At 39.6% G+C, this 23625-nt stretch overlaps 3 protein-coding genes across 23 annotated transcripts in view; 2 read left to right on the top strand and 1 right to left on the bottom strand.

Annotated features, from left to right (window-relative positions):
- Positions 1–5451, bottom strand: part of ppfia4 (PTPRF interacting protein alpha 4) — a 62300-nt gene extending 56849 nt beyond the window's left edge. For all 6 annotated transcript variants that reach the window (XM_058055904.1, XM_058055905.1, XM_058055906.1 and 3 more), the window contains exons 1-2: positions 5065–5451; positions 4616–4904 (exon numbers count right to left, since the gene is read on the bottom strand). In XM_058055904.1, coding sequence (XP_057911887.1) covers positions 4616–4873 — 258 coding nt within the window. In that variant the 5' untranslated portion in view covers positions 4874–4904; positions 5065–5451. The remainder of the gene's footprint in view (positions 1–4615; positions 4905–5064) is intronic.
- tmem183a (transmembrane protein 183A) overlaps positions 1–10800 on the top strand; it is a 46393-nt gene extending 35593 nt beyond the window's left edge. For 10 of the 13 annotated variants that reach the window (XM_058055916.1, XM_058055912.1, XM_058055914.1 and 7 more), the window contains 8 exons: positions 7143–7260; positions 7684–7773; positions 7855–8022; positions 8097–8256; positions 8375–8555; positions 9737–9817; positions 9917–10072; positions 10232–10800. In XM_058055916.1, coding sequence (XP_057911899.1) covers positions 7143–7260; positions 7684–7773; positions 7855–8022; positions 8097–8256; positions 8375–8555; positions 9737–9817; positions 9917–10072; positions 10232–10411 — 1134 coding nt within the window. In that variant the 3' untranslated portion in view covers positions 10412–10800. Of the gene's footprint in view, positions 1–6972; positions 7261–7683; positions 7774–7854; positions 8023–8096; positions 8257–8374; positions 8556–9736; positions 9818–9916; positions 10073–10231 lie in introns of all 13 variants that reach the window. The other 3 variants (XM_058055922.1, XM_058055923.1, XM_058055921.1) reach the window with 2 other exon arrangements.
- A 1246-nt stretch (positions 10801–12046) lies between these two features.
- Positions 12047–23625, top strand: part of tfeb (transcription factor EB) — a 30601-nt gene continuing 19022 nt past the window's right edge. Inside the window, exon 1 of one of the 4 annotated variants that reach the window (XM_058054311.1) lies at positions 12047–12344. The gene's annotated coding sequence lies outside the window, so the exon portion shown is untranslated. Of the gene's footprint in view, positions 12345–19589; positions 22183–23625 lie in introns of those variants that run through there. The other 3 variants (XM_058054309.1, XM_058054313.1, XM_058054310.1) reach the window with 3 other exon arrangements.

The raw sequence follows: 23625 nt of genomic DNA, 5'->3' as shown, positions 1-23625 counted from the left end.
CGTGCATGCGTGGGTTTTCTCCGGTTTCCTCCCACATTCCAAAAACATGCTAGGTTAATTAGCCACTCCAAATTGTCCATAGGTATGAATGTGAGTGTGAATGGTTGTTTGTCTATATGTGCCCTGTGATTGGCTGGCCACCAGTCCAGGGTGTAGAAGACAGCTGGGATAGGCTCCAGCGACCCTCGTGAGGATAAGCGGTAGAAAATGAATGAATGAATGAGCCTATCGATAGCCATGTTGTACTGAGCAGCCAAGACAGGACGTGCACACCGCGTTCTGATATCACGGTGGCCGTGCCGCATCGTTCACACACAGCTGCATGGGCATCAACACGCAACGCTGGCTCGCACGCTCAAAGTGTCCCTGCTGATGTAAATGAGATATTAGCCATTTGAGGGCTGTGTCACGGCCGGTCACACACCAAATGAAACCATGTTCTGAGGGTCAAGTGTGATAAATACAAGATGACGGACGCCGACTTTGCACTGCTGCATGGAGGCCACATGCTGCCTTGATTTAAAAAAAAACTCAATGCATCCAAGAAACTAATACCATATTTTCAGAGAAAGGCCTAAAACGGTAGCCTTCAAGTTATTTCCTTTAAACTTAAATCGCCAAAAACTTTACCACTTCCACACGGATAGGGAGGATAACTATTAACAGTTATTTAACCTTTAACATGAACATTAATCAGACGTAATAATATTTTTTTTCTGGGTACATGATACCAGACAGCATCCATATCAAACTTGCGCGGGCCGCACTAACATTAAACTTTCATATCAAGGCTGGGGCCTCAAAGTAGTGTCCTGCGGGCCACATTTGGCCCGCGGGCCGCGTGTTTGAGACCCCTGCCCTACAGTGTCAGACGACTTTTTTTACATTTAAATTTGAGACATTGCGAGTAGGGCTGCACGGTGACCTAGTGGTTAGCGCAAAGGACCTCACAGATTGGAGACCCAAGTTCAATCCCACCCTCGGCCATCTCTGTGTGGAGTTTGCATGTTCTCCCCGTGCATGTGTGAGTTTTCTCCGGGTACTCCGGTTTCCTCCCACGTTCCGAAAACATGCTAGGCTAATTGGCGACTCCAAATTGTCCAACATTAAACTTTCAAGGCGGGGGCCTCAAACTAGTGTCCTGCGGGCCACATTTGGCCCGCGGGCGGCACGTTTGAGACCGCTGGTCTAGTCCATGCAGGGGTCGGCAACCTTTACCAACAAAAGAGCCATTTGGGCCCACACGGTGTTGTTTCCCACGACGACCACAGGCCTTAACTTAAGAAATGATCGAATCAAGGCGGGGGCCTCAAAATAGTGTCCTGCGGGCCACATTTGGCCCGCGGGCCACGTGTTTGAGACCCCTGCCCTACAGTGTCAGACGACTTTTTTTTACATTTAAATTTGAGACATTGCGAGTAGGGCAGCACGGTGACCTAGTGGTGAGCGCAAAGGACCTCACAGATCGGAGACCCAAGTTCAATCCCACTCTCGGCCATCTCTGTGTGGAGTTTGCATGTTCTCCCCGTGCATGTGTGAGTTTTCTCCGGGTACTCCGGTTTCCTCCCACGTTCCGAAAACATGCTAGGCTAATTGGCGACTCCAAATTGTCCAACATTAAACTTTCAAGGCGGGGGCCTCAAACTAGTGTCCTGCGGGCCACATTTGGCCCGCGGGCGGCACGTTTGAGACCCCTGGTCTAGTCCATGCAGCGGTCGGCAACCTTTACCAACAAAAGAGCCATTTGGGCCCACACGGTGTTGTTTCCCACGACGACCACAGGCCTTAACTTAAGAAATGATCGAATCAAGGCGGGGGCCTCAAAGTAGTGTCCTGCGGGCCACATTTGGCCCACGGGCCGCGTGTTTGAGACCCCCAGTGTACATAGTTGGGCACAGCAAGGAGCTGCCGTACTATGCTGTACCATACTATTTCGGTGTGTTCAGGCAAACCCGGTACTTATTCTTTCTCACCTCTCTGAACACATTGTAGTGAGCGGTGCATTTTACAAAATAGAAACGAGAGCTGCCAGCTTCGAACCACGCATGCCAGTCATAACGTGAATATAATGTCCCCGAGGTCTCTGACTGAATAACTAATATGTGCGTTATTATGACAATTACACATTACGCTGAAGCAATATTAGAAAAACAGGCATGACAATCTCTTCCCACCCTCTCGTTCTCTGACGCACACATATACATGCATGTGTGGAAGCAAGCAGCCCAGGGCCATGTACACTAGCAAGCAGCCATGCCCCCCCCCCCCCAACACCACCACCACCACAAGCGGCTGCAGCGATGCTGTCATCACCAGCATGGTTCTTTCTCTCTCTGTCGCACACACACACACACACACACACACACACACACACAACACAACACAGCATCATGCTTGGTGTGACATCATGCCGCACTTTTAGACCCGAGGGTCAGAAGGTATAACACGTTTTTTTTTTTCTCGACCGAAGCCTCATTGTCGCAAATGCTAGGTGGCTCACGCAGCTCCCCTCGACTCAAACGCACATTTAAAAGCCTTGTAAGATATTCCAGGTCAGCATCAGCGCATGAACATCCCCCCCCTGAGGAGCAGGCAGGTCACCGCGTGAGGCGCTTTCAATCATATTAATGATAAGGCGGGCCTTGACCTCATCTCTGAACAGCTTTCAAGCAAAAATGTGGGCCAGACTGGAATAGTCACGGCTCGCTTTACTTGTTTTGTCAAACACGGTTTGTCGTATGTGATAAAGAGAAACGCGATCAAGAGCTGAAAAACGGCAAACCGTTAATGAGGCAACTCGATGCCAGTCATGACGTACGTATGCAACATCACAAGACATAACTCCCAGGCAGAGAATCTGCTTTTCCCGGCTTCCTTAATTACCGCCTTCAAATGCAGTATGAGAAGTATTTGGCCTGATCTGAGCATACTTGAGTACATCGCAGTCAAAACAACACATTCATTCTTATAATAACGGATTAATAATTTTTAACAGCGTATGAATGAGAATTGTGTTCTGCATCCTTAAGGTGTATTGAAATGTACTCTGTATTGTATTTACTATTGCTACCAGTCTAATAAGAAATAAGAAATAACTCCCAGGCAGAGAATCTGCTTTTCCCGGCTTCCTTAATTACCGCCTTCAAATGCAGTATGAGAAGTATTTGGCCTGATCTGGGCATACTTGAGTACATCGCAGTCAAAACAACACATTCATTCTTATAATAACGGATTAATAATTTTTAACAGCGTATGAATGCGAATTGTGTTCTACATCCTTAAGGTGTATTGAAATGTACTCTGTATTGTATTTACTATTGCTACCAGTCTAATAAGAAATAAGAAATAACTCCCGGCTTCCTTAATTACTGCCTTCAAATGCAGTATAAGAAGTATTTGGCCTGATATGCAGACATATTCTTGTAGATTTCAAACACTCTTATTTGTCAAGTTTACTGCTGTGTAAGAACTGTAAATCTAAAAGGCAGTCTCTTAGGTATTCCACATGCCAGTATTTCCAAAAATCTGGTCCCAAACCCCAATTCAAGAAACAATACAAGCAGTTGATGTTTGCTAAATACAAGGATGAAGAGTCTTGAACCAGTCATGATGTGCTATATATATCACTATATTGACACTTACTATGGTACACATTATGGCATTGGATGCTCATATCACCTTGTAATTCAGTACGTGAAAAAAAAAAAAAAAAAATTTAAAAAAATTATAAAAATTAATAAAATAAATTAATAAATAAAATAAATGTGTTAAATACAACGATGAAGAGTCTTGAACCAGTGATGATGTGCTATATATATATCACTATAGTACGTGACAAAAAAAATCAAAAATTAAAAAAAATCTAAAGAATATTTATAAAAATTAATAAAATAAATTAATAAATAAAATGTATTTGTTAAATACAAGGATGAAGAGTCTTGAACCAGTCATGATGTGCTATATATATCACTATACTGACACTTACTATGGTACACATTATGTCATTGGATGCTCATATCACCGAGTACTTCGGTACGAGGTACATTATAAAAAAAAAAACCTTAAACTGTATTATGGAAAGCAGGAAGTGAACAAATGTAACAGTTACTGATTGTAAAAGTACCAGATGGAGGGGTAGGATTTAATAAGCTTTGCTTCTTCCTACTCCTTTTGGACATGTGGAACTGGGAACTGATTATGGGATGCATTCAATTGTAATCTGATGCATGTTCAAATGAAATAAAACCATTACCATTTCCAAAATAAATGAAATAATTATATTTGCTATGGAAAAAAACCTGTGTCCTGATGAGAATATGAAAATCGGGAGTGACTGAGGGAGAGAACACGGAACCACAGCTGCTCTTTGGCAAGGATGCAGGCAACCCATTTTGACCCATTTCCATAGAATTTCCCTTTAAAGACGCACAACCGTCAACTGCTCTCATTAAGAGTCATCTACTGGACATCATGGCTGCTGGAAGATCACGTTATAATATAAAGCTTCAGATCGACCCGGTCTGACTGTAGACCAATGCCCGGTTGAACATTCTACCACAGCAGCCCAAATAAAGGTATGGCGCCCGGGACCCAGCAGAGGCCGGATGCTCCTCACCTGAGGCAGGGCTGCATTGATCTGACGCTGCAGCACGTCCCTCTCGTGTAGCGCCCCCTGCAGTTTGGTCTGGGACTGGATGAGGGTCTCCTGGGTCTCCCTGAGGGACTCGAGCAGCTTGTCTCTCTCGTCCAGCATGTTGACCATCAGCTGCTCGAAGTTGGCCTCTTGCTCGGAGCCATTCGGGACGCCGCCGGTGCCTCTCGGGGGACCGGCCGAGTCCCCCTCGCTGATGGTCGGCATCACCTCGCACATCATCCTGCTGCGAGGGTTGTGTGGGCGACGCTAACTGTCGGCGCAAGGACGTGGATGTAGCTTACATATGAAACACGGGTGCATTTTTAACTGATTCGAGGGCCTGTTTCGCGTCAAGCAAATTTAAAGGACAGCCACGCATTTATGGACTATTTCCACGCAACGGTGTAATATTTCTTTTACGCACGCCTTACCTATTCGGAGTGATCAAAACGATGCGATAGTTGGCGACCTTTCATCCTCATTAACCGGCGTCGGTTCTCCCCGTGTGCAGATCCGCCCTGGCGGGCGCGCCATGCACTCCCTCGCTCACATGTACCGACCCCCGGCGTGACGTGATTGACAGCTCAGAGAGGCGCGCCGCCGCTCGGAGGGGCGGTGTCCGCAAGCACGGCGGTTCTCATAGTACAGAACGGGTCCAGATACGAGAATAGATCCCTGGGCGAACGTCTGATGTGGTCTTGGAGTCGGCGTGTGCGTGTGTGCGTGTGTGCGTGTATCAGTCTGTGAGAGACGGGAGAGAATCTTATCTGCATCCGCTTTCTCTGCTTCCTTCTCCTCCCACCACACACACACACACACACACACACACACACACACAGTCAGCTGAGTCTCCTGCTCACACACACACACACACACACACACACACACACACACACACGGAAGGGAATCTGCACTTGTCACCACTAGTCTTCCAGAAGGGACCAACTATCTGAAATCAGAATGCACATTGACAAGGACGTTGGTGTCATGTGATGCTTTATGGATGACCTTGCATGTTTGCATGATCCTAACCATGCATCTCCATCGTCATCATCATCATCATGACACAGTCACCATTAAGCACCAAAGCGGTGCATGGTTGCACACTTGGATGCGCAGCGCTCCCTGCAGGATCTGCATTGAACATGTGACCATGTCATATGTTTGTCATGGCAGTTACTAAAAGATGAATATAGCGAGTCACACAAACTTCAAATGCAAATACAAATGTGCAATATTTCCATCACTGCCTCTGTTACTACCTCAAACATATTTATTTATTCAACAACTCAATACACTCATAAGTGACTTTTACTCATCTGTATACACCAGTCATTATTATTTGCACTAAGACCGATTCATCATTGCACTAAAATTAATATCTGCAATATGTCTGCTCCTGTATATGCTCCTGTGCAATATTATGTGTATATTTTGGATATCTTGTATATATCTTGTTAAACAGTCTTTTTTTTTACTCTACTTTTTTAACTTGACTATTGCACTGAAAGGAGAAGCTCTCCAATCTCGTTGTACATCTTGTATAATGACAATAAAGGCCATGCCATTCCAAAAAATAAAATAAAATAAAAAATAGCAGTAGTGGCCTAAAACTTTTGCATGTACAACTTTTGTTGGTGAACATTAAGGACCATATCTGGCCATGCAAACATGTGCAGTGGAAATCATCTAGTATCTTTTATAAGACATTGAATTCATGCTGAAAAGACACAGTTGGATGAATGTGAATCAGCTGATTTTTTTTTAGCATTTATATCAATATGCAGACTAATAACTATTGCATGGATTTTGGGGCTGCTTATTTTTTAATACTACCTAAAGGCTTGATAAGGAGACATATTCCTCTATTTGCTTTTTTTTTTACATAATGTGGCCTGCATATTAACCAAGCTACATTTTTATTTTTATTTTTATTTTTATTTTTATTTTTATTTTTATTTTTATTTTTATTTTTATTTTTATTTTTATTTTTATTTTTATTTTTATTTTTATTTTTATTTCTATTTCTATTTCTATTTCTATTTCTATTTCTATTTCTATTTCTATTTTTATTTTTATTTTTATTTTTATTTTTATTTTTATTTTTATTTTTATTTTTATTTTTATTTTTATTTTTATTTTTATTTTTATTTATTATTATTATTATTAACGTTTGTCCACCAATTAAACTGTTACCGCTGATTGCAATAAACACAAAAAATATATTTCAAAAATATATTTATATATATATACAAAAATATATTTCAGGTGTAAAGACTATTGTAATCCATGTTTAAGTAGTAATTTAGCATAAATGTAAGTGTACTATGTGCCAACAGGTGGCGGTAAAGCAGCACCACAACCTGAAGTGACGCAAAAGAAGACTCCAACTATACTCTCGCGATAATGCCGACCTGACGTCATTCCATGATGGCTGAAGATCCTGGCGGGACTAATTTCAATATCACTCTCATTCTTTTTTCTTTTTCTCTATTCCGGCTTGCCATAGAGCCATGGCTGGATTTACAGCGACGTTAAGCGTCAACAGAACATTAGTGTCGACATGCCCAAGAAAGGGAACCGAAAACGGCTGAAATTTAAGGCCGGGGACGTTTGCTCGGAGTCAGGTAGGGTATGACTGGTGCACATTCACATTAGCCAACAAGCTAGCTATGTCAATATTGAAGCTGTGTTTTTTTCATTAACGCTTCACATAGTCATTATAAGTATTTATATTATGATGGTTTCGTTTTGAGCTCTAAACCTATAATAAGCAGTATGTTCCCAGTATGTCAGTGCATACATATACACAGCGTGAATGTAAAATAAAATATGTTGTGTTGGGAAAGTTAGCCGAAAGGGCGGCGCCCTTCATCACAGATCATTGAGTGGCCTGATGGATGGATATTATGTTATTACTAAGTTTCTTGGGTTAATTTTGCAACAGCACAACACGTATTTCGTGCTAGGAGATGTTTCTTCACCATTAAATCATATGCTTAGTGCATAAGAAATATTAATATACAGCATGACTATACACTTTTCTTCAGTGACTGTTGCTGATTATGCCGATGCCGATCCAGCCGTTGTCAAGTCTGGTAGAGTGAAAAAGGCTGTTGCAAATGCAGTTCAAAAAGAAGGTACAACTCCTGGTGCTTCTTTACATTTTGTCTGAGTTTGTAACCCAACTGAAAGCTGAGCAAGACTTTGCATGTTTTCAGTCAAATTACTGTGCGGCCTGGAAGCATCGCTGGGTGCTGCGGAGGTCCTCTCATCTGCGGGAACCGTCAAAGTAGATGCTTTGGAGAGCAGCGATGACTTGGACCTTGAGGAAGATGGTGACAGTGAAACCAAAGTGGTCCACAAGAAGAAGAACAAGAGGAGAAAGGGTAGGATTATGACCGTGTGGGTGTGGAAAGTGGGTTTACAAGAGAGAACCTTTGTACTTCATATGTCCGTATAGAGAGCAACGGGAGCAGGAATGGGGAGGAATATCCAGTGGACATCTGGCTTGTGCTTTCTTCTTATATTCGGCCAGAAGATGTGTGCAGATTCTCACTAATCTGTAGGAATGCCTGGATGGTCACATGCACTGCAGTGTTTTGGAGGAGGCTATACAGACGGTATGATTGTTTATACCATGGCGGGCTGTTATTTGCATTCATATGTAGTTCATCAGTGTAGTTGAAATTTGACTGCTGTACTGATGTATTTTTTTCCCCCCCTTTCTCCCATCCAAAGACACTACCGAATCGATGTTGACCTGCCCTTTCGTCTCCAGCCTGACTGCATCGACAGGATGTGCTGTCTCAGGGCTTGTGTGATTCGCTCCCTTTTTCATTTGTATGAGCCTTTCAGCTCACGTGTCTCCAAAATTCCTGCCCTGCCCGAATCTACGCCAACAACCTTGCTCAATTCCAAGGTGAAGTGAACCTGTCAGCTTGCTGTCAGTCACTGTTACTTATTAATGTTTCCATTTCCACTTCTGGTTAGTGAAATTGTATTTGACCTTGCAGTAGTATTACAAGGTTTAGCTTGCATTTGTTGTGCAATATAGTCAGGCCTTTTCATGAGAGTCAATAAATCAATTAAGCCCACTATGAATTATAATGAACTTGATAATTTTGCCGGACTTGATAAATTGACATAAGCACGTCTGTTTGTTGCTGCTAGCGAGAGGCTAGTGAATGTACACACAAAGCGCTGCAAATGACCTTCCAATTACCATGTTAAATACTATGGGTGTCTCGTGTGATGAGATGCCTCATTTGAAGAAAAGTTGTCTCGTGAGAACAGTGCAGCCAGAAGCCAATTAAGCTGTGAACTATTGCATCGTTATTATGAATGACTAAGCCATTGTCGCAGCAAAGCATCATTTCCGGAAGTGATATCAGAAGAGTACCACTTCTTAGCTAACGCTGAGTAAAGAAAACGCTTCTTGAGGTAGCTATTTTTCATCAAAATAGTAGTCATGCCAAAATGTTGTGTTGCTGCTGGATGTTTACAGTATCCGAATGATACTGTAAGAGGAAGGTTTAAGACAAAAAATTGTTTTTTTTTCCATGTTCATTTCATTGGTGACTGCTTTGACGGAACACCTTTACAAGAAGCATTTGGCTTGAAAGTAGAAAAAGAATGCTGTTCCGCCAGTGGAATAGTACCACCAACGCTCCAGAGTGTTTGTGTTTACTTCATATCCCTGGTAACGGAACTTTTCGCTCCTGACTTGCTATTTTCTTCTTTCGACATCTTGCCCTCGTGCAGCTCATAAATAAATGACTCGTGTTGGTGTATCAATTTTAATTAATGTGATGAGTTGACAATAGCAAATCTCTGTCAATTCATTTTTACATTTGACATGTATTTTGTCAATTCATGATTACAGGCTTATTATAAATACAATTGTTTGATAAACTACTTTTAGAAAAATAAAAACAAAAAATACACTTGATAAGCTGTGTAGTCTAAAATGGTGGCTAATAAATAAATATATCAATTCATAAATAAAATGGTGGCTAGCCTGTACTGTAGGACACTAATACCAATTGTCTTATCTAATTTCATATCTGATTTGTTGGTTATTTATTGTATTTCTTTCTGCAGTGTGTATTGTTCTGGCTAAAACAGGTGACTGGGACTCGACCAGAAGGATTGTGGGAATTCAGCTTCAAGTTTGTAAAACAGGTAACCAACCGTCTTTGTCTGAGAGTTGCCGCACTGCAGATACTTAACAGTAACAATCGGTAAAGCTGATACAGTCGTTATGTCTGTACGTCACCCCAGCAGGTAAACACTAAAAATGGTTGTGCGAAGTCCTTGCGCAAGCCACAACAGTACGAAGACGTCCACACCAATCCTGACTCGGATTGTCATTTGCTTCAAGTGTCCACATTGAATTACATCTTTACTCCAGTTGTCCTGGGCATGACGCTTTCTCAGGTTGGTGCAATACTACGTTAATAGCAGAAATATTTTTAAACATAATGTTGAAGAGATGCGATCAAGTAGCATTTAATCTGTCCTTTAAGATGCATTGTGGAGAAAAAAATGCCTGAACATTGTTTTTCACCGATGCCGCTCTGTCTGCTTTTGTCGTAGTTCACAATCAATGTTAGCCAGGACATGCGCCACCACCGCGTTCGTCTGTTGTTCCAGGACTCTCCGGTCCCGAGAGGCAAGAAAAGAGCGGATCACGGTGGGATGCAGGTGGTGCTGGACCCTGTACACAGTGTGAAGCTTATAGATTGGTGGCATCCACAGTACCCGCTGTCCAAGTAAAACTGTCACAGAGAAACCCCGACCGTTATCACACCGCTTGCTCGACACAAATTTGATTTGATCTGAACCCTGATTTATTGTGAATTTAAAACACTCCTAAAGCCTTAGGAGATGTAACCAGCTGTCTGCTTCTCAATAATTCTGCATGCACCATCACTTAAATCAGTCAAAGGTAAATCTCTTAACTTGTATAACCACTTGTATGAACACACAATATTTAGTGTGATTATATTCAATGTTGAATGACTCCTACAAATCACATACATACATTGCTTGTAGCCGTTGGTAGATGACAGGATTCCAAAGCAAATGACAATTGATTCTTCAGTTTGGGGGTCAACTATTCATTGACGACTTGCTGCACTAAAATAAAAAAAAACCCCTTTGAACACCCACATGAGGTTGACATTTTTTTTAATTTCTCATTTGCTTTTCTATTGTGGTAACACATGGTGCTGAGAGATCACATGACTGTTTCATTAATGGTACATATTTATTATATATGCACTGCCACAATATTCAATACAACTAGGTCAAGCTCATGACAATGCACCTTCAGTTCTGTTCATCCATACATGTTCTATAATGCTTGGAGCCCATCCCAGTTCACTTTTGATGAGAGGCGGGTACTGGTCACCTGTCAATCACAAGGCATGTAGACAAACTGTACAGGAAATGTTAAATGACCACAGGCTATAAAAGCCAAAATCTGCTTAAAAATCCGTGTCATTCACACGTTCATGCTCTCCTGACAGCTAAAGCTAAGAATCTCTTCTTGAATGCGGTCGGATTGTCGAGCTGCATAAGAAAGCCCTCAAGTTTCAGGTGGTGCAGGGTCGTCAAATGGTGGAAGAACAGCTGGGTTTTTCAACAGGACAATGCTGCAGTTCACAATGCTTGACCCAGGACTTCTTAAAGGAGAATAACGTCACTCTTTTTTGGACGAATCCCCATGTTCCTCTGATTTAAATCCCATAGGGAACATTTGGGGATGGATGGCAAGGGAAGGTTATAAAAGCAGCCATCTTCACTATTTGGAGCAATGTTCCAAATAGCCTTCTCTGGAAGCACTCAGATCAAACATGCCCAAAATAATTTTGGAAGTAATTAACAAGAATGCTGGAGCTACTGATTACTGAGAAATATTTTAGTTCTGGTTTGGAAAGGTTTTAGTAATTTTTTTGGGTGATGGTCTTAAACTTTTAATGAGCTAATAAACATCCTATTTTAGTTTCATTGTTTTCAATACATTACTTTTTTTTTTAAAGAGCTTTTTGTCTCACTCCGCTTCTTTCTTGGTCTACAGACACCATGACACACATTTTACACATCCGTGGCTTATTTTTTCCACATAAACCATTAATTTGTTCAAGCTAAACCGGTGTTTTTCAGAAGTTTCCATTAATTTGCCACCAACAGTCTTTAATAACAAGGGGAATACCAGTCCTCAGTCAACTCCCATCTTTCGTAACAGTCTTCATTATAACGTTGGCTGGACGTCAAACGAAAGTTATAAATAACCAAGTTGCCACTACGTTTTTAGTCTAAAGTTGGCTGACCCGTCGCCTTGTTCTGTTGTCAAAAATGCTCACGTCATTGTCTAAAAATGGGCCATTCCTGCTCTGAGCGCTTAACAACTACATTACCCACAAACCCCTCGCGGCGATTCTATTGGTGGTGGTACAGGTGACCGGAGACGCTCGGAGCGGTGACAACAACTCGACGGTCAAAAACAAGTTGCACGCAGCGTAGCAACATGTGGAAGTATCGGGAGAAATAATCTTTTTTTTGAGGGGGGGAACCGGGGAGTCGTTTACTTGATAAAAGTTAGCACTTTTATGGTTTGTCGCTGATGGCTTAGGAGTTGCTCAAGGGAAGTGTTGGCGCGCTATTTTTCCAGAAGCTACTGTTGACTGTCTGACCTTCACAGCTGGTACGTTGACATTTCGGCAACATTTTAGCAACATTTCGGCAACATTTCAGCAACGTTTCACATTTAAAAGAACACAAACACAGGAAAACATCAGCTGCAACCCCTTTTAAGGTAACAGATATTAGATTTTAGTGTTCTCGTTAACAGCAGAACGTATTTGGACGTAGAAAGCAGGCTATATGCTAACACAATCCAATATATTTATACAGTAATCTATGTACGATGAACATGTTTTCAATAACTATGTCACGGAGTTTCAACCATGTCATTAAAAAAAAATATTATTATCATTGTAAATGACACTGCCAGTTTGTCGTACAGCAATAAATCGATCAAAAAGTTTGAAATGGAACATTTGAATACAGTAGTTGCTACCCCTCTTATTGAAAAGTCACTCCTGCCTTTTCTGAGCAGCAGCCAGGCCAAGTATCAGTAACAACACCTCAGCCCCAGGCTATGTTGCTATGTATAAAGCTGTGAAAATATAAACTATATTGCCTGTTCAAGTGCTCTGACTGAAAGGTACCGCGCTGTATTTATGTCCGGTTTATGTCCCGTCCCGAGTAGGCTTTAATCACATACCATGTGTTTATTATTAGTGTGGATATAAACTCTCATGTTGGTTGCTATCAGTTGTGATGTATTTTTGTTGTTGTTTGAATAGGAATTGTGGGTTTGATATATTTGTAATAATAGATCATTCATCAGTTGGTGTAACTTTAGCGTTCTCTGAATATCTTTAGGTGTTATGAGGCCTTCTGTCCATTTGAACATCTTCGTACGGCCCTGACAATACTACGACATTACTTTGAACATTAGATGCAGCTCCTTGACCCTTAACCCCTCTACATAGTCTACATTTGGACCATTCTCCAAAGAACACAATATGGTTTAAAGGTCAGAACAGAATGTTCTGCCTGCTTGTTACCTATATTACGCTTTCCTTTCCATCACTTGCCATCCAATCATCCTCATTAGTACAATTTTTCAAATCACTTCCGGTAAAATAAGGCTGAATTTCACATAATGGTGGAGGTGTCACTCATGCATTGTCTGAATTGCTTTTTTGTGGCAAAAAAAAAAAAAAAAAAAAATGAAACTAGCAAGTTGTTCAAACTTCCATTTTGTTGCAACTCCACTGTTTACCGGAAGCCTGCAGGCATGGGCAAGTTGCTGGAAGTCGAACCTTCATGCTGCAGGCCACATGTAAACGATGTTTACACAAGTATACCTGTGTACACACGCTGACATGAAGTTGTTGTGGTGCTGTATAATTCCTGAAGTAGTAGCCTCTGCTCCAATGGATGCCGTGCGCCTGTTCATTTTAGGGTGCAGCTACCAGTTAAGAGATACAGCATTGATCCTGAGGGAAATTCAAAAAAATTGTCATAAATTGTTGTAAAATATTACAAATATAATATAATATTTCTCCGGGTACTCCGGTTTCCTCCCACTTTCCAAAAACATGCTAGGTTAATTAGCGACTCCAAATTATCCATAGGTATGAATGTGAGTGTGAATGGTTGTTTGTCTATATGTGCCCCTGTGATTGGCTGGCCACCAGTACAGTGTGTACCCCGCCTCTCGCCCGAAGACAGCTGGGATAGGCTCCAGCATAAGCGGTATAGAAAATGGATGGATGGATAAAAATATGTGTATACATGAAACACACACGTGTCATACTCTAACTCACTGCACTTTTGTGGTACTCCTGTTGTGTTGGGATACACATCAAAATACACATCAGCATTGATTGACAGCCATGTAGCATGTGTCAACTTACAGTAATAGAAGTCACTTTAAATTCAGTATTTTTCAGATATTCAAATATTTATGAAGTTACTACACGGCATTAGATATGCAGTTTAATCAGTATGGGTGTGCATGTATCATGTTATCATATATTATATCATATTTCTGATAAGTCTGATACGATACCAATATTGCACACTTAAATATATATACCAATAGCGATCTGATATCACCTACTTTCAATGTTAAAATTATATCAAAATTATAATTGATATCAAACCAAACCTCACAGTGCATGCCGATATAATTCAACAATTATTTTTTGCTCATATTGCCTTGATATCAATATCGGATGGATACGCCTCCATTAATTATTGTACGTATATCTGCTGTGCTCAAGTGGTTGTATTTGCATATTTGGATTTCATGCTTATAAATGACATTTCTAGTAAAAAAAAAAATATTAAAAAAATGTCTGATTGTGCACGCCGCTTGCCAAATGTTATTATACATATTTTATTAGAAGGGCTACTTTGACGAAATAATCCCAAATCTGTAGTTTCAAATTTTCCAAACAAGTGCAGCTGAGAATGGGACAGATGTATTTAGACTGGACTGTGAGGTTGCAAAGTCTGCACAGTGGGGTGTGGGGGTCAGAGGTCAGTAAAAACACTCAACAGTCAGCAAGGTGAGAGGTTGCCGGCCACTAAAGAGCGCCACAAGTGCAGCAACAAAAAAACGTACGTACGTATTCCCTAGACAATATATTGTATCGTTACACAGCGTTGCGGTTTTTTTTTTGGGCTCGGTCTTTATGCTAGTCAATGTTTACAAAGTAGGGCAAACATGTAAGCTATGCATATGGAAAAGTGTGCAAGGGCGAGTGGTCATATTTCAGCCTCATTTGGCTCATGTCCGTTGCTAAGTGTCAGCGATGGGGCTAATTTTCATTATGTAAACAGACGCATTCACACACACACACACACACACACGCAGAGGCTGGGTTAGCTGGATGTACGCTAGTGTGAACGAGCATCAGGTGTGTGTAAATACAGCTTCATCTGCCATATGGCCACGGTCTGTTTTCTTTGGCTTCGTGACTAGACAAGGCAGGGTATGCGTGATGAAGTGGATTTCCCTAAAAAAAAAAAAAAAAAAAAAAAAAAAAAAACCTAACAAAACACCACAAAAATTGTGTTTTGTCACAAAAGTTCTGCTGTTTCTTAGAAACCAGCGGAATGACAGTTTGGCATGTGATATTTGACAAAATGACCCATGATCGAGCAGAGTTGAGTGTGGGTGGGATATTTTTTTTTTTTAATATATTTTGGGGCATGTGCTGAATGTGTGACTGCACTTCCCCATCTTAGCTCATTTCTACTGGCTCATATCCTCTTTTGACTCACGGACTGAAACCTGTCTTATACATTTTGTGACAAAAGATGGCGGTTGAATTGCATCTGTGGAGCACACACACACACACACACACACACACACACATACACACACACTGCAGCTGGGCTGTTGTTTGTATGAGCTGCAGGGGTGATGCACAGTGATGCTGTATCCTTGTAGCATTCCGGAATTGTAAGGCCCCTGGATTGGGATATTCCGTCTCTGATTTTAGACAAATGGTGGCTGGACATTCAACATTGAAAGAAAGTGTCTTCTTTATAGCATAAAGCTGAATCGGCTCTTTTGAAATGACCTACCGATGAGTCATGGCTGGCGTGGCTACTTCTGGATTCGGTTTTCACATGTTATCATATCACGTGGTCCAGACCGACTCCAATAGCTTCCACTGAACTAAACTGAGATGACATTTCAAGAAATATTCAATCGAATATTACTGCAAAGCATGTGTATTCTTTTCACGTTGTGATGCGTTCCTGAGGGGATGATACCGTCTTTTTAAGTTGACATTTAAAAATGCCACATTTTAATTGCTTTTGCCATAGTGCGTTGAAGAAAATCCATGCTATAAAAGGCTACGTGTCACTTTGTTTTTACATACACACATTCTTAAATGCTCCTTTTGTCTTTTTTTTTTAAAGTTTGAAGGGCTTAACCCTTTCTTTGCACATAACAGCAATTAGTTCTCAAGGAGGAAAGCAGTAGAGAGTGACGGACATTAATTTTGTGTGACCCTTATCTGCCAACCGATCTCCCAAATACCTCCCATTCCATTTTCCAGTGCATGGTGACTCTCAGCCATGCAGAAAGAAATGCTGCAGGGTGGGTTGCACATGCTTTTTTTTTTTTTTTTTACACAAAGCTCACTTACTGTTTTCCATTTGTTTACATAGTGTTAATAATGAACAAGGAATCATTTTTGGATGGAAAATAAAGCTAAAAATGTCCATCATGTGGTATCGACAACTATGATAAGAACATCCATTTATCACCGTGCTCCGGAGTATAAGTCGCAAAATACCAAAAATGCATAATTAGGTAGAAAAAAACATACCTGGAGTATAAGTCGCATTTTTTGCGGGTAATTTATTACTTGACCAAAACAGACATTACATCCTCTTGGAAGGCAAGTTCTAACAATAAAAGAATATAAAACAGGCTGAATAGGTGTAAGATATGCTAACACAATGCTTATTCAGCTACACAAAAAATAAACATGAACAGAAAAGGTATCCAGTGTTTATGTAACATAAACACTTTTTTCATTTATAAGTCGCTCTGGAGTATAAGTCGCAGGAACAGCCAACCTATGAAAAAAAGTGTGACTTATAGTCTGGAAAATACGGTAAAATACTTTCACGGCATGGAAATAAACTGTTGCCATAGTACATTTAACTTTAAAATCCCATATGAGCTATTAAATATTTTCTAATAGAAAATGCATATGATGCACTGCACAAGTACATTGGAAGGTTTCATTTGTCAACTTTTCTTTCTACTGGTTCCCTTTCAAGGAGCCAAGATAGCATAGCATAGCATAGCATCGCCACACGTCGGCACAATCATTTGACACCTTCAATGGGGTTCAAATCGAGGCCTATACATGTGTCATTTGTTTTCCTCCACTTTGCATCCATGGTGATAGCGAGCCTGAATGGAAACCCACCCCAACCCCCATATAGCCTCACTACCTCCCCACCACGACCGCCCCATTCACAGAAATAGTCTTGCATGCTATCCTAGTACACTACCTGACCAAATAAAAGTTACACAAGCTAATATTTGTTGCACTGTCTTTGGCTTTGATGATGGCATATGTTTGCTTTTTCTGCAATGTCACAGCATCCCAAAGATTCTCACTGGGGTTCAGGTCTGGACTCTGTGGTGGCTAATCCATGTATGAAAATGTTTTCTCATTCTTCCTGGACTACTCTTTCACAATTTGAGCTCAGTAAATCCTGCCATTGTGATCTTGGAATAACATTCAGTTTATTCAGGTAGTAGTCAGTTGCAGGTCACAACGCTGACTCGACCAAGGAGAATAACGTAACTCTTTTGGACCATCCTGCATGTTCCTCTTATGTAAATGTCATAGAGAACATTTGGGGATGGATGGCGAGGGAAGTTTATAAAAATGGCCATCAGTTCCAGACAGTTCCGTCTTCATCACTTGGAGCAAAGTCCCCAAAACCTCCTGGAAACACTTTTGGCATCAAGCATGCCAAAAACAATTTTTGAAGTGATTAATAAACGGTGGAGCTACTCATTTAGTGAGGTCTACTGAGATTTTTTTTGTTTTGGTTTGGAGAGTTTTTTTGTAATTTTTTGAATGATGGTCTTATACTTTTGATCAGCTGATTAATTGTTGTTTTCAATACATTACAAAGTGGTTTTTTCAGACTCCCCTTCTTGTTTTTGCAAACAGGGGTCTCAAACTCTATTTACCTGGGGGCCACTGGAGCTCGGGTCTGGGCAAGGCTGGGCCGCATCAGGTTTTCCAAAATAAAACAAAAAACACATTTATTAAAAACAGAAAAATATACAAACTTTTTCAGTGCTTTGGTTCCGATTTTCTACAATAAAAGCTCTGATAAAACATTCCACTGTTCTCAATTATCTTAATTTTTATGTTTCTGCACAAAATAAGATGACAAATAAATAAACAAATCAAGAATAAAGAAAATCAATCAATCAGTAATAAATAAATATAATAATAATAATAATAATAAAACAGCAAATAATAAAAACTAATAAACTATAATAGAAACCACATATAGTTGGTGGGTAGACAAATGATTTTTTTCAGATTAAAATGAACAAAGCATTATTAGAGCCCTGTAGACATGACAAAACACGACTATAGTCACATTTATACTCTTTTTATTTACAACATATTGCGCAACTGCAGGGTCTTGAGACACATGCTAACTCGCAAACTAGAGTGCTAGACACCTAAACGGTAGCCTTCAAGTTATTTCCTTTCAACTTAAATAGCCAAAAACTTACCACTTCCACACTGATAGGGAGGATAACTATTAACAGTTATTTAACCTTTAACATGAACATTAATCAAACGTAATAATTATTTCTGGGTACATGATACCATACAGCATCCATATCCAACTTGCGCGGGCCGCACTAACATTAAACTTTCATATCAAGGCAGGGGCCTCAAAGTAGTGTCCTGCGGGCCACATTCGGCCCGCGGGCTGCATGTTTGAGACCCCTGAATTAAAACCTTATTAAGATTCAAATGTGCAAAAAGTCTTAATATTTTGAAGGTTTTGTACATATATACCTGTATATACGGTGTGTACCAGTGTATATGCTGTGTGTGTTTGTATATGTGTTAAAGCTATTGTTAAAAGAATACAAGGCTGTCTTGGTCAATGATGACTTCTCCGCCTTCACATTCACCTTAGGATTGGCCGGTCTTGGCAGGAATGCGGCTTTCCCAACCAATAGGCGGAGGGCCTGGAGGGGTCCTGCCCCTGCACCAAAATAGCCCTGTAAATACACTGCTGGCACTATGAGAACTGGAGCTGGCCCTGCTGATGAATGCTTTGTGTACAAACAAGGAATGTTTGTCAGCCGGGTCCTACTGAAACATGCAGGCCAATGTTGGTCTTTGTTGTGATAGGCACCGACCGCTAATGCACTGACGCTAATGTTTGTCTGCAATTAGGGAAGTGAGGAAAGTTGCAATGTTCTAAACCAGGGGTGGGCAAACTTTTTGACTCGCGGGCCGCATTGATATAACAAAATTTCCGGGGGGGGGGGGCAGACTATATATTTTACACGTAACAGTCCACCTGGTATTATTGTATCTGTAAAATTGTCATGCAATCTGCTATTATTATTTATTATTTTATATTTATATTTAAATATTTTAAAAATAATAAAATATTATAATAATTAAAATAAAATTAAAATAATAATTATTATATTATTATTATGTAAAATATGCAAATATAACAATATTATTATATATAATTAATATAATAATTAGCATTAATATAATAAATAATAATCATAATAGTTATAATAATAATATAATAATTACTATTTTAATTTTTATTATTATTATGTGCTTGTGTCTCTTTTTTCAGGAGCACTTTGTAAACAACATGACCATGTCAAACAACGAAATTGATACAACCATCAAAAGGTTGGCTCAGGCCATGATGCCAGGTTGTATGTTGAGTTTAAATTAAATACTTTTGAAAGATTGGGCGGGCCATATTCAAACACTTGGCGGGCCGGATGTGGCCCCCGGGCCGTAGTTTGCCCACCACTGTTCTAAACAATTACATATCCGATAGAGATGTTTACTTACTGTCTGTTGTCAGAAATGGGTATACTACTTTTAAAATATGACTTTTAAATTGAACTGAGACTAGCATACTACATATTTTAGTGTTCATTTATATTTTTCCGTACAATGTCATACTCCAAATGACCACCAGGAGGCTCTATTATTGGCGCACCATACAATGTAGCCACACGGTAATGCTGTATTACCTTATCAGATTCTGACTTGACTCTTTTCTGCGGTTTGTATGAGTGGACACGCCCGGAAATAAACAGGAGGATGTGGGAGGATTTGAATGACATCTGCTTGGAATTTCATTCATCCATCAAAAATGTATTAGCCATGACTTTTGTTGAACCGACATACTGACGCAACATTATGGGTGTTTATAACATTTGTCAAAATGTGTCAAGTATTAGCACTATTTGAACTTTTTTCTCAGACCTCCAGCATTCATTTCAAGATAAATCGCAATATTATTGTATATTAGTTGTGTATAGCCTTTAATGTTGAGATAGTACAAACGTTACTTTACCAGTTACTGTTTTTTTTCTGCAAGGATTATTTGTAAGTCAACAATCTAATCACAAATTACCATTTAAAAACAGTACAATCTCTTCCAGGCTACTGGTCAAACTTCAGAGCATTTTTTCCCCATAACAAATCCTAGAAATTGAATAAATGTCTTTGAATTTAAAGTAAAATAAAGATGTCATACAGATGGAAAAATAAGTCAAGAGCTGATTATTAAATCATACTAATTAACTCAGCATGCATCGATCAATCAGCGCAGATTTTCTTAATTCACTTAATACCAAAAACGTATTTCAAAATGTTTCTTTAACCCAACGTTTGCTCCCAAAGATGTAAATTTTTCCATATGAGAGGCAAAAAGAGGTGATGACGACAGTGCACAATAAAAGAGGTCACTTTTCAAGCAATTTTAAGCAAGGGGGGAAGTGAGAGCGTGGAGGAGTGTAGCGTGCAGAAGGTCATGTATTTTAGGGAAATCTGAAGGCTTGCACACACGCACATGGACGCACACAGTTTCTTTGTGTTGTTTAAGTTGTGGTGCAGCTTTTTAGACATTGGAACTGTAACAAAAATTAAAAAAATTAAGTTGGGAGCTGATATTTTCCTGAAACTTTCCAAAAGGAATGGAAAAATGTAGGAAGAAACTATTTTTTTCTAATGAAAGACAAGAGTCTAATCTTTCTTTTGGTAAGTTCCATGTTTATATCGGTAGAACACAATATTTTGTGTGCCTTGAAAAATCACTCAAAATCGTAAAAAAAGGGCCGGTAATGAAGTGGTTGAATTTTGAAAAATGTCTGGGATTGAATGACATAATTCAGGATGATCCTTATATATGAGACCAATCTTATCCACCAATCTTATCTTATACATGCAAAAAAAATACACTGCTAATAGAATACAGTAGATATGACCTGGGAATAATAATAATAAAATAATAGTAATAATAATAATAGCCGTTGGGGCGGCAGTGGTGTTTAAACTCCTGCTGTGAATGATGATGATGGCTAGGTTTGCTTGAGAGATGAGTATCACCATCATCATCATCATAAAAATATGCACATTAGATGAGTAAATCTACTCCCATCACAAACTTTGGGTCATACTGATTATTATTATTATTATTTTTTATAATTTACAGTATGTCTCTATCGCAAACCTTTTTCAAGCTACAACCTTTCCAAATGTCAAAACTGAAAAAAATGCAAACCATGCAGTCTACTTGTGACTTACAGTATTTTAGCCATAGTTAGCCATATTGTACTGAACTGCCAGGACAGAGCACCACTTTTCTATGCATTTAAATACATTCCATTTCTATTTCTATGGTTGTCATCACATTTTTGGGGGCATATTTTGTAAGATTTTTATGTTGAACTCTCAACGTGTTTTCGGGGCATGTGACTTTGACGTTTACAGTTTATTTGCCTGTAAAACCTCCTCGACAATATGAGCACTTGTGTACATTTCATGTAGTTTCAGTTTCACGTACCAGATTGTAGTTTCCATCGTAGAAAGATAAGACTTATGACATAAATTTCCTAGACAGGATTGTGGCTGTAGACTCCAGCTATCTGACTAATTTAGGGGAATGGGAGGAGTGGGAGGAGAAGGAGAAGGAAGCTGAGCCTGCTTTCAGAGAGAGCGAGGAAGATGACGAATGGTGACTGTAACTCCTCCAGTTGAGGGAGGGGTGGCGTCACGACCATAGAACTTGCTTTTGGTCGCGGTAGTTTGTTAGACTCGGCGAGCACAGCGTGTCTGCAGGCACGTGGAGGAGCAGCTTTCGCATGGATGTGTTGACTTTGGGATAGTTGGAGAGTGTTGGTAAGAATTTGTGCTCATACATACGTACATACTGTGCGGCGTTTATTGCAGTTTAGTGCTGTCTGTCTAATTACTTGATGGTGTACATCTTGTAATTAGACATCTTGTAATGTAAAAACATTACATTATGTTTAGCTGCCATGTAATATCATGTCTGAATTGGCACTGGAAAACAACAGTTTGCTAATGTTTGGCGTTGGCTTTGACTTGATCTAATACTTTGTCGCATCCATGTGTTTGTAGCTATACTTTTGTGCTGCAGCAGATTGTGTGTCTCGTGATCTGTTGTGTGAATACCTGTGTACTCTGTGTTCTGTACATAATTTTTGTCCAACCAGTTTGGTCAGCCTTGGGGAATGGTAATTTTCATTTTCTGATTTCTTCAACATTGTCTAGAACACATGTGTCATACTCAAAGTTCTTCTAAACTTTAAAATATGATCATGCAATAAGATTTTCCAAGTATGTTTTGTTAAAAAAAACGTAAATACTTGAATTTCTGCTTGACAACATGACAGTTTCACTTCACTTTAATTTCTAAGCAAGTTATCCGTCAATGCATTAGTAAAAATAACATAATAAAATGCAATTATCTAATCATATCCATGATATGAATACCGGTTTTAAGCTTTATATTCAGTATTTGTAGAAAGATATCATGCAAACTGTGTTTGTGTCTGTAGAGGAAGTTGCTTCACCTCCGACAAATGTAGGAGTTGTGATAACTGAAGGAAGAATAGGGAAGTGATGCACTGTATTTTCATAATGATGCTAATCTATTGTCTTCTCCGTGCTTTAATGGGTTACATATGTGTTACATATTCAATGTGATTCACTCATAATTGACGGCAATGAATTCTGACGGCCTTCAGAATGTTGGCTACTTGGCGGAAATGTCCATCTTCATCACGGCAACTGATATGAAAATGCACTTTTTGCACTGTTTCACCAACCTATTTGAAACATGCATGTTGAAATGTACATTAGTCCACATTATAAGAAATCTTCTTTTAAACCCAACAGACCTTCACATTATAAGATGTTCTGTTTCCATCATCGTGGTTTGTTCCTTCCATGCTCTCACTGCCGACAGTCTTCAAGTGCTGCTTTGCGGCTTGTATGCACCTGTTGTGTTCTTCATTCAAATGTGGGAGGGGGCACCACAGTACTGAAGGGCATGCATTGCAGATTCAAAAAAAAAAATTAATTAAAATATTTTATATTATTATTATAATTATTATATTATTTTTTATTATTTATAAAATTAAATTAAATATTAATAAAATTTGTTATTTATTTTATATATCCTATTTATATATATGCTGTCTCTCCTTGGCTCCAAACTCCACTTTTTTTTTTAAAAACCCCAAAAATTCAGGATGTCTGATATTGCCTTTTCTGCCAAAAACCAATATACCAATGTTACATATAACTCTCAATTTC

Source organism: Doryrhamphus excisus, chromosome 18 (assembly GCF_030265055.1).
Source record: "Doryrhamphus excisus isolate RoL2022-K1 chromosome 18, RoL_Dexc_1.0, whole genome shotgun sequence".
In the NCBI taxonomy this organism is placed as follows: domain Eukaryota; kingdom Metazoa; phylum Chordata; class Actinopteri; order Syngnathiformes; family Syngnathidae; genus Doryrhamphus; species Doryrhamphus excisus.
The sequence above is the reverse complement of the archived record's forward strand: the minus strand, read 5'-3'. Positions and strand labels throughout refer to the sequence as shown.